The 11,845-nt window shown below is 42.5% G+C and overlaps 1 protein-coding gene across 1 annotated transcript; it reads right to left on the minus strand.

Annotated features, from left to right (window-relative positions):
• Positions 1-1,607: 1,607 nt before the first annotated feature.
• On the minus strand, positions 1,608-9,786 carry LOC138090278 (PRAME family member 8-like). The gene is made up of 5 exons (XM_068985780.1): positions 9,500-9,786; positions 8,572-9,144; positions 6,730-7,244; positions 3,034-3,055; positions 1,608-2,028 (listed from the first exon to the last, which is right to left on the minus strand). The coding sequence occupies exons 1-5, from the start codon at positions 9,784-9,786 to the stop codon at positions 1,608-1,610; spliced, it is 1,818 nt and encodes a 605-aa protein (XP_068841881.1).
• Positions 9,787-11,845: the final 2,059 nt, after the last annotated feature.

Raw genomic sequence — 11,845 nt, forward strand, 5'->3', positions numbered from 1 at the left:
ACTTAGTGACAGAACTACAACAAAAGGTATCCTGCCTCACCCGTCAAGCTTCCTTTCGTTATTCAGGTAAATTGCCTACCCTGCAAGCATTCCCTAGCTTAGACGGTACATTACAAGACTTCTTCCTCCACCTCTCTAGATAACTCATCTGACATACAGGTCAGATACTATAGCAATGATTCTTTAAGTTTTGTTTTTTTAAGATCATGGATCTAGGCTTTCCCAGTTCAAACCAGTCAAAACCATGGAACTTTCAAGTGGGCCTGCATAAGTGTACAGTAGATGATTTAAAGACAGCCAAAAACTCCATCCACAGATCACACTAATGCCACCATCTTCTGAACATGTATTCCATAAAAAAGCGTGTAACTCAGATGCACCTGCACAAAGCAGTGATTTCCTCACCTTTTTTCCTGCCTTCCATCACCTTGCCCCGCCCCTTCGAGCTCCTTATACTCTGCACCCATAAATATCCCTACTCACCTGCCTTTGAAGTGGTAGGGCTCAGACTTCCCATGTTTCCTCATGATTGCCTTGTAAATAACCCCTCTCTCAGCTTCAAATTTCAGAATTTAGTATTTGGCTTGATGGACTTCCCTGATAGCTGGCTGGTGAAGAATCCACCTGCAATGAAGGAGACCCTGGTTTGATTCTTGCATAGTGAAGATCTGCTGGAGAAGGGATAGGCTACCCACTCCAGTATTCTCAGGCTTCCCTGGTGGCTCAGCTGGTAAAGAATCCACATACAATGCAGGAGACCTGGGTTTGATCCGTGGGTTGGGAAGATCCCCTGGAGAAGGGAAAGGCTACCCACTCCCATATTCTGGCCTAGGGAATTCCATGGACTCTATAGTCCATGGGGTCACAAAGAGTTACACACAACTGAGTGACTTTCACTTCACTTGCTGACCGCCATATTGAGTCTGCTCCATTTTGTCTATTAACCTATGAACAGCGAAAGAAATAAGCAGAGAGGTAAGAGACCCTCCGGACAAAATAAAGAATGTGCAGGAATGGTAAGGTTTTGGATCATATACAACTCAGTGCCTTTTTAAAAAATCACTAACTGGAGATTGCTGAGGTATAAACTGAAAAAGAGAGTAATAGATAATGGAAGGCAGCAGTCAGTTTTCAATGAGGGTCTCTATTTCTAACAGTTGCTTTATAAATGTCTACCCAGGGAAAATTTTACCATGTGAGTCTCAAACCTGTATCCAGCTGCAGACACTGAGGTTTATATTTGGTTGTATAAACACATATTCCCCAAAGTCTGTCACATCCCAGAGCCTTCATTTCACCTTGCAATCCTGCACCTCCGTTGTATCAGCTTTCCATTTCCCATTCACACTGAGCTCATGTATGAAATCATGGATTGGTTTGCTTTCATGATGCATCTATTGCCTAGATGTTAGTTTCCAAATGCCCAGAAGAAAGCTTTGACAGAAGTATCCAACTAGGCAGATGTATAACAGTGGTACAGAAAGTGCTCCTCAGGATAGAATGTTTTATTGCCCCAGAGAAGACACCGGGCTGTAGCTAAGCCAGATGGCCCTTGGAAATCCTAAATCCCACATAATCTCAATGAGTTTATCCCGAAGCTAGGCCAGTCAGCCCAGGTGGAGGGCTCCATGAGGGCTGTAACTCTCCTGAGAGGCAGGATAAAACTCCTCACTTAAGTTGATCAGCCCAGTGGTGTGACTCAGCAGCTTCTCCATGATGGCCATAGAGAGAACACTGCCACACAGACTGAAGGTCCTGAGCTGGGAACAGCAGCTCAGGGCAGGCAGGATGGACTCAAGTTGGGACTCTGTGATCCCACACTGCTCTGAGTTCAGTTCCTGGAGGGTGGCTGCAACTTGCTCCAGAAGAACGTGGAGGATCTCAATACTAAAGTTGATCATGGTGACACCACTCAGATCCAGGCCTTTGAGCTGACAAATGTTTGGGTGCTGGGACAGATGGGTCAGGTCTGATTCTGTAAGCCAGCACTTAGTTATTGCCAGGTGGTCCAAGGGGGTTCTCAGGCATCTGGGGAGAGAACCAGCAATTAGATCTGAGAAACCAGGAAGACCGCTGAACTAAAGTTGTCAGATAGGTGATTGGCCCAAAGTCAAGGTCATACTAACAGCCTTCTGAAGGTCAGTACCCAGAATGGCCAGTCTAATTTTAGCCTGACATTCCATCTCCACATCACCTGTAAACCATCTGCAGTTCCAGATGATCTCTGGCTTCTGCTCTACTTCCATCCTCTTAGAATCATGCATTTCTTAAATATTAACTAACTCACCTGGAGCAAAAGCCAACATTTTAGAGACTAGTAATTTGAGACAAGTTTATTGTGTTCAGAAACCTTGTGAGCATAGAGCTCTTCTCTCTCTCTCCCTCACTTTTTCTTTTTCTTTTTTTCTGGCTGCACCACATGTGAAGTTTATGCAATCTTACTTCCCCCACGAGGGATCAAACCTGGACATTCAGCCTTGAAAGAATAGAGTCCTAATCGTGGACAACCAGGAAATTTCCAAGAAATTCTCTTAAAATTGCTCAGGTCTGAGGTGATTTCCCTTCTTTAATGCTCTCTTCACTTACCTGTTTTCCTAAGTCATCTGACATAAGATTTCCCTTCTTAAGAACCCATGCCCAGCCTCGCTGGATCAAAACCACCCCATCCTTAGCTTTCTAATATGGCAGTGGTTTAGTTGCTAAGACGTGTCCGACTCTTGCAACGCCATGGACTGTATGTAGCCTGACAGGCTCCTCTGTCCATGGGATTCTCCAGGCAAGAATACTGGCGTGGGTTGCCTTCTCCAGGGGATCTTCCTGACCCAGGATTGAACCTAGGTTTCCTGCATTGCAGGCAGATTCTTTACCTATTGGGCTATGAGGGAAAACCCAGCATGGTGTCCCTGCTTGTTCTTCTACCTTAATTTCAGAGGTGAGGTGATACCACAGCTCGGGAGAAAGCAGCTAAGGACCCTGTGTACCTGACATGCCAGTGTTGTGTTCACTGTTACTCTGCCAGCAGTCCACACTCACCTGAGCATCTGGTCCAGGCAGCCTTCAAGGAAGGAGTGAGAGTCCAGATAGAGATACTGGAGATGTCGCAGCTTGAGAAACTCAGAGGTAAATTGCACAACTTGCTGCTGCTACTCCTGTACTGTGAGCTTTTTGGGAACTTGGAGCCAGAGAAGATATAAACCTGGCTCAGTCCCAAGTGACTCTGTCATCCAAAGGCAAGTGCCACCAGGAAAGGTTTTAAGTTTCTTTTTCTTTTCTCACTGAGGACACTTTCCGGACGGCAAATTTTCCCAGCCAATTTTTGGGGGTCTTAGAAGTCAAATAAACCATAATTTCAAAGGACGCTTTTCAAGTATCTTTAGATCACTACTGTTTCCTCAGACCTAGCTAAGTTCCACACAGATTCTGATCAAGGTAACACCTTAGGCACAGAAATAAAATTCTGGTTTTCGCTTCATAAATACCAACACCTGTTCTGCACTAAATACAGAAGTTCTTATTGGTGTTTAATGTTCTACCACATTTAGGAGTGACTCCTACTTTGGGATACATCATATAAAGATTTCTTTGAAATTTAAGGTCATGCATAAAGGGAGACTATTTATTCTATAAGAATTGTCCGTGCATCTCACCCACCCATTATTTGATACCCAAACAATTCTTATACACCTGTGGCCACCAAAGTGAAGACACTCTGAAGACGCTCTACAGCAAAAGTTAAACACAACAATCTGATTTAACTATGCTTCAATAATTAAAAAAAAAAAACAAAACCTGGGGCTTCTGTGGTGGTGCAGTGGTTAAGAATAATCTTACAATGCAGGGGATACTGGCTCAATCCCTGGCCCAGGAAGATCTTGCCTGCCACAAGGCAACAGCTACTGAATCTGAACTCTGGAGCCTTTGAGTTCCAACTACTGAGCCCATGGGCAACAACAACTTAAACCTGTGCACCCTAGAGCCTGTGCTCCTAACAAGAGAAGTCACCACAGTGAGAAGCCCGAGCACCACAATTAAGAGCAGGCCCTGTTCCCCACAACTAGGGAAAGCCCACACAGCAATGAAGACCTAGCACAGCCAAAAACAGGAATCAGTCAATCAACCAAAAAAGAATTCTCTGAAGAAAACTCGTGGGCTAATATGAGAAACTCCAACAGTGGCCAGACTCCAAGCTGGTCATTTTCAGGTATGTGGGAATCTGAGGGATATTCAGAACCTTTCCTGCCTGAGTAGTCATCAGCTGTGGAAGTTGTGCCAAAGAAAATTATAGACAGACACAGCTTTAAGTCTGAAGGCAGATTTTATTCGGCCCCATGACAAGAGTGGGCCAAATGGGGTCCTTTTGACATTCCATATTTGATAGTTTAGCACACACAGTTAGGAAAAGCCAACCTGATAAAATACTTTTTTCAGAATTCTAACCTTAAAGAAACAAAAGTCCTTTTAGGAGTAACTTGCATTTATCTCTCTAATCCTTTGAGATGTAATTGTTCTACCTGATTTTAGGTGGTTTTTTTCCCCCTATTGATATCTCAGTCACTGCCATTAGAAAGGTACACATATGTTGCACATCTGACAATCAAATAGACTGGGATTCCGAGCAGCCTTTTGGCTCTGCCAACTTTCAAAGACCTTTGTTATCTCAACCTTTGTTTCACCAACTTGTATAAAAAGGACTTTTTACTTTCTTAGACCATTTTGGGGGAGGAAGCTTTCTAGGGCTTATGAAGGGTACAACATTTGCACTGTCTTGTGGAATGCCTATTGTATCTTTATCGGTGTAAATTGTTTTTAAAATACTACTCATCAATAAATCCTTAAATTGGAGAAAATTACAAATTTGAAAATTTTAGAGAATTTTTTAAATTTTACTTTTGAGAATATGCATTTTACTTTTGTACAAATGATACTGTGTTTCAAGATTCCATTAGTTGCAAATAATATGATCTCACTTTCTTTTAAAATTGTATGTTTGGAGAATAATTTCTTTACAATGTTGTGTTGGTTTCTGTAGAGCAACATGAATCAGCCATAAACATACATATATTCCCTCCCTCTTGAACCTACCTCCCACCCCTAGAGAACTTTTACTAAAAGCCACTTTGGGACATATATTTAAAAAAAAAACAAACTAGAAAGTGGAGAAAAATGCATCCATGTAATAACTAACCTTTGTACCTTATTTTAAAACAAGTGAACAAATCAAAAACTGGTTTGGAAAGCATTATTTATGCTCCCAACTTCAGCTCAATGGTACTTACACATGCTAATAATAAACTTTGCTTTCCACAAAACTTTTCTTTTTACCTGCAACAAATTCATAACCTATGCCTTTGTAAATGAAGATGAAGCATTTATGTTTTTCTTTCTACCTGATTCCTGCAGAATTTGGCTTCTCCAGCAGGCTCCTCTGTTAACTTGATGAATTACTGCTACCAGATGACAACTCATTTTACTAGTCATTAATTTGTCCTAACTTGTTTTCAAATTATTTATGTCATGTCTTTCCTCACTGTGTTATATCTCCTCACATTACGCTAATGAATTTATAACTGTAATGAGCTATATATCTTATAGCCCATCTACTGTATAAAATTAGTGTCTCCTGCACTACCCAATGGAAACCCAGGCTTCAGACATAGCTAAATATCTTAAGGGCATCAATTGTATCTACAACCATATAGAGAATATTTATAATAGTGCAACTCTAGATATGAGAAGAGGGAACAAGGGAAACATTTTCTGCATCATAATAGACTAGTAAAAGAGGAGATACAGAGAATTTTAATAAATATGTTATAATGGATCTGCAGCTGATTGAAGCAGATAGTGGGGAGCTGAAGAAACAGATGGACAAGTATAAGTTATATGTTGTATATTACAGCTATTTTATTATACAACCTGATATGCTAATGTTAAAACATGCTACACTAATCTTCCTCAATAAGGAAGACCAATAAGTGTTATGGGAATAAAATGAAACTTTTATTGACATGAACTAGTGTTCAAAAGATATACTTTTGAAATATAGTATAAACATAAAAAAATTGTTTCATGCCTGTATGATTTTAAAATTTTTCTCATAGGAACATGCATATCAGTTCCCACCCATGACAGAGATGTATTGTTGAGGACCAGTAAGTATTTTTCCTTTGTTGTTTGTATTAACCCACAGAACTAAGTAAAGAAAGCAAAAGGAAAAATATAACTAGGGAACGATGGAGTTTCAGATCATAGGCAACAAAGTGCTCCCCTCACCACCATCAGTAACTAGAGATCCAAGAGATGCAAACACAGAAATCAGAATAATATCATGGTCAGCATTTATTAGTTTACACTGAAGGTCTCTTTATTTCTGATCATTTCTACAATTGTGCATACAGAAATAACTCGAACATGTGTGTCTAAAACTGAACCTCCAGAAATTTAGGTTCATATTTGACTTCATAAACATGTCTCTAAATAAATCCCAAACTCCCCAAGTCAACATATCCTTCTAGAATCCTGCACCCCTGCTGGATCATGTTTGCTTTTCTCAATGACACTGAGCTGGTATCAGAAATCATGGGTGTACTTTCCCTTCATAATATACCTATGTCCTAGACTTTTCCAAGTATCCAGAAGAATGCTTCTGATAGAGGCAACCACCTTCTGATACAGGCAGGGTATTACATAATTATGCATTGTGATTCAGATGATCACACACGTTCTCACCGCAGTGAGGACAGGGGCTGGGGCTAATCCAAATCTTCCTGGGACGCCCTAAATCTGTAAGGAGCTGCCAAAGCTCAGCTTTTAGCTGGGCAAGTCTCTCCTGGTGAAGAATACCCAGAGAGCTATAACTCTCCCGAGGGGCAGGATAAAACTCTATATGTAAAGCGGACAACCCATCAGTATGACGCAGGAGACTCTCCAGGACAGCCATGGAGATGAGGTTTCCACACATGCTGAAGACCCTGAGCTGGGAGCAGCAGCTCAGGGCAGGCACAAGAGCTGTGAGGAGGGAGTCCATAATCCCACACAGGTTTAAGTTCAGCTCTTCAAGAGTACCTGCAACTTTTTCCAGCAGACCCTGGATGAGCTTGGGACAAAAGTTGGTCAGGGTAACACCACTCAGATTTAGGCCCTTTAACTGACAGATTTTTGGACTCTGGGACAGATGGGTCAAGTCTGATTCTGTAAGCAGGCAGTTGGTTATTGAGATGTTGTGCAAGGGGATCTTCAGGCATCTGGAGGAAAAAGAGAAAAACAAGTAATTAGTTCTGGGAAACCAGAGTGATAAGTGATCTCCATTTGAGAGGTAAATGATTGGTCTGAAACCAAGTTGTTGTTACCATCTGATAAAATTCAATATCCAGAATGCCCAGACTCATTCCAGGCTGAGTCCTGCCATTTTCATGTGTGACTAGATCAAGCTAAAAGAACCGTGAAAGCTCTTTTTCCTCATTTATCAAGCAGAGTACAACATACTCCACTTCCTTAGGAGGATGAATGAAGATAATGGTTGCACTAGAATATGCTCAGTAGAGAGAGCCTGAGACAGAGTCTCCATCAAGTGTGGACACTACTTAATTTTAGTCCTGGGAGATGAGATAAACATGTTTTTAATTCAGATCCCTTCAGTCCATACTTGGGCTCCAGATGCCTGTATCTCTGGCCAGGTGAGGCACTTGGAGGATGTGTGTAAACAATAAGACCCCACACCATGCCCTGGGGCTGCCAGACTTCAGCAACTCCCATCCCGGCATCATCTACAAACTTTCTGTCATTGTTCACTCTCCTTTTGTCTCCATTACTTTTAAAGTGCAAATCCTAAAGATGGTCTTGGGTTGCAAATAATGTAACTAAATAATATACAGGAAATGCATGATTCTGGAGATGATGGTAATGAAGCAGAGACAAAAGGAGAGTGAACAGGGATAAAAGGTATGTAGATGATGCCCGGATGGGAGTCGCTGAAGATTGGCAGCCCTTAGGCATGGTGTGGGGTCTTACTGTTTCTACACATCTTCCGCGTGCCTCACCTGGCCAGAGATAACAGGCATCTGGAGCCCAGGCTGGACTGAAGGGATCTGAATTAAAAACATGTTTATCTCATCTCCCAGGACTAAAATTAAGTAGTGTCCACACTTGATGGAGACTCTGTCTCAGGCTCTCTACTGAGCACATTCTAGTGCAACCATTATCTTCATTCATCCTCCTGAGGAAGTGGAGTATGCTATACTCTGCTTGATAGATGAGGAAAAAGAGCTTCCAAGGTTCTTTTAGCTTGATCTAGGTTTTTCCTTGTCAATGCCATCTTCATTAACCTGTCATTGAACAGAAATATCTCTTTCCAAAGAAGAAATCCCATATATGCCCACACTATAACTATGCCTCCTAATTTGTAGCTTTCTAACCTAATGTCTCTTTCCAGAACTTCTATACCAGCTTTCTCACACCTTGATTGCTCCACTTATGTGTTACCACACTTCACAGTAGAGCAGCAAATGAGACAATGCATTTGATATGTTACTAATGTGTTCACTGTTGCTCAACCAGTGCTGGTCCCCTCACCTGAGCATCTGGTTCAGGCGGCCTTCAAGGAAAGATGGACCTTCCATACGGAGATAGCGGAGGTACTGCAGTCTGAGGATCTGAGAGGTAAATTGCAGAAGAGCCTGATGGTCCTGTTCCTCAGCAGCAGACCTATGAATGGGGGAGAGAATGAGTTTCTGAACATTGCTCATCTTGCCCAGGAGAGGAGCAAACTTGGCCAGGGTGGACAGCTTCTGGGTGAAATTCAGTTCCACCTCCTGGATACAGTTCAGCTTCACTATTCGGAAAACTTTCTTAATAGTGTCCTTAGACCTTGAAACAATCTTCATCTTCTTACAGCACAAGTGTATGGAGCCTTTCCGCTGCTCCACCCACGAGAAGAGGTATGTGATACATTTGCTCCAGGTCATTTCCTTGAGACAAAGATCTATGTACATCTCCAAGGGAGCCAAGGAGTGCTTTGCCCTTGACATGTCCTTAGCCACTGATGCCATCAGTGAACTTGAGGACACATAGGACTTGTCTCCAGACCACATGTTCCAGAAGTCCTGGCCAGTATTTCTCAAGTCCAGCACCCGCAGTTTGCACTTCCTATGGGGAAACAGAAGATTTGCTAAGATTCTTTAAAATACACACTGAATGAAACTACAGCCTCAGAATTTAGGCAACATTCTAACTTCCCATCTTTGCTTTTACTTCACATTCCTGTTATCACCTTCTGTCTTTTCTCTTTCCTTTCTTGCTCGCTTTCCTCTAGTCCTTTTCGTCTTCTATCCTTCCTAGTACACTTTTGTAAGGTATTTCCCAATGTGATCTCAGCAGTGCTCAAGGCTTCTGAGCTTTTTCAGAAGTCTCTGGTCTGCCCTTTGGTCATTCACTCTCCCTGACACCAGCAGTCCCTTCCAGGACACCCAAGACCCTGCCAGGCTACCTGGATCAGACTCACCTGGGGGGAACCTCCTGGGCCAGCAGGATATCAAGTCCATCCAGCACTGCTTCTAAGGTTTCTTGTTGCGGCTTCTTCATCAGCCCCCCTAGAGGCAGGCGGGCAAAGGGCCAGGCTTGCACCATGGCCATCAGAGTCTCACTGCGTCTGAGAGAGAAGGCGGCCATGAATAGTGGTGGGTAGAGCTCCATGGGCAGATACTCCAAAGAGAAGATGGCCAAGGCCTCATCTCTCAACAGGCTCATTGCTGCCAAGTTCACAAGTCTGTGTGGGTTGCGAGCACTCATCCTGACTCTTCTCTTAATGGAATCCTGTGAAAATGCAAGGGAACAAAGCATCCTTCTCAGGTCAGTCATACCCATAACAGTGGTCTCTCTCCCCATCCTTCAGGGAAATCAAACCAGAGCCAAAGTCATCACCTTGGAAATGATGAACCAGAAAGGAAGAAACTCAGTTTGTCAGGCTTCCAGACTATATTTGGTGGCACTAAGCCATAGCTCTGCCTCTTCTAGCACTAGAGCAAGAATCTCACAAGTACCAAAAAGAAAGCAAGGCAACCAATAGCTCCTCAATTTCTTTCCATTGTTTGCTTAATGTATGTCCCTCTTGCACCTTTGTATCAGGAGACTGAACAAGTTGACTCCCTTTCTCTTGGGTGAAACATTTAAAGTATCATGTTCAGCCCAAATTATGGGGCAAGAAGTTCATGTGGAACACAGTTTCAGTCCTCAGTTTCCAAAGTTAACTTTACTGGGAAGGATTAAGGAGATACCTTCTAAAAGCGATGCAATTTGAGCATAAAGTAAAAACTTTAAATGTCAAGAAATAGCATTTCCAATAGTTAGATGTCTTTTATTAACAAGAAAAGCTGTTTGATAAGACATTTACATTAGATAGAAAGTGAAGTTGCTCAGTCATGTCCGACTCTTTGCAACCCCGGGGACTGTAGCCTACCAGGCTCCTCTGTCCATGGGATTTTCCAGGCAATAGTACTGGAGTAGATTGCCATTTCCTTCTCCAGGGGATCTTCCCAGACCAGGGATTGAACCCGGGTCTCCCGCATTGTAGACAGACACTTTACCATCTGAGCCACCAGGGAATAAGTCAAAGCCAAAATCAAAATGTTTAGGATGAAGGCAAAGCTACACTTTGAGGCCAAAGGAAAGCCTGTAATTTGTTTAACCAAAAGAAAAGGAAAACTCTTCCTGTCATGTCAGATCACATTCCACCTTTCAGTACACACTGACCATTGGCAGAATATCTTCCCTGAGGTTGATAATTTACTAGCTCAGATGTGGTTCTGGGGCTGCTCAGTCCTCAGTCCTGGGGGAGAACACAGGCAGTGACTCCAGACTGAGAAGACTGAGAAGTTTCTGAGTCTCATCTTTGGTGCTTGAGGCTTTTATAGAACTTTCTAATCACATCTGCCCTTCTTTCAACTGCTAACTTCCAATCAGAAGTCATTACCTGATTAGATTCCACAAATCCTCTCAGGTTAATCCTGATTGGGTTACAGTATATCTCCAGATGATTTGATATCTACAGGAAAGAGAAAGAATGAGGGAGGGAGTAGAATCTAGGACTTTTTCATTGATTCACTCCACAAAATAGGGTGGAGTTTTGCTAATATGGATAGTGTATCCCTGGGTGGGAGTAAGGGAAGGGATTATGTGTCCCAAATATTATACAGAAAAACAAAACCCAAGACAATGTCTGGAAAACCTCACTGTTGCATGATTTCTGTCCGAATTAAAATTATTAAATGTCCTAGAATTAAAACAGCTTCATAAAACCAGTGGTGTTATTTCTAAAGAAAACAAAATAAACTCTTATTTGTTTCAAGTTCACACTTAGGTCTTATATGGGAAATGGCAAATTATGAGTTTATTCACAGAGGCTATTCACAGAGGTTTATTGCAACCAGAGATGTGGTTGGCCCTCCAGGCTTAATCCCTGACAGAGAACATCTGGTCAATCCTGTGAGAACTAAGGGTGGGTGCTGGGCAGTGTGGTGGTGGCCCTTCCTAAAGGGGCCCTGTGAATGACTCAAACAGCCTCATGCACGTGGTTTTGTTTTTCTCTTGGAAAGAAGGACACTGAAGGCTTTTCTTTAGGTGATATTTAGAAACTGAACAGGAGTGGCTAAGAGGAGACAGTCATCTTTGAGGGTGCTTCCTGCTAGAATGTTGAGTTCAGGACGTCAAATTGACTTGAAAAGACTAACTCTGAGAATCTGAGTGGAGGGAGACATGACCAACTCTGTGAAGGACATATTCACATCTGAGAATCAGTGAGGGTGGTCACTGTGGGTTCTTTGGGAACTCAGAGACCAGGTGGGGGGAATGT

This window comes from Capricornis sumatraensis, chromosome 14 (assembly GCF_032405125.1).
Source record: "Capricornis sumatraensis isolate serow.1 chromosome 14, serow.2, whole genome shotgun sequence".
Classification (NCBI taxonomy): Eukaryota; Metazoa; Chordata; class Mammalia; order Artiodactyla; family Bovidae; genus Capricornis; species Capricornis sumatraensis.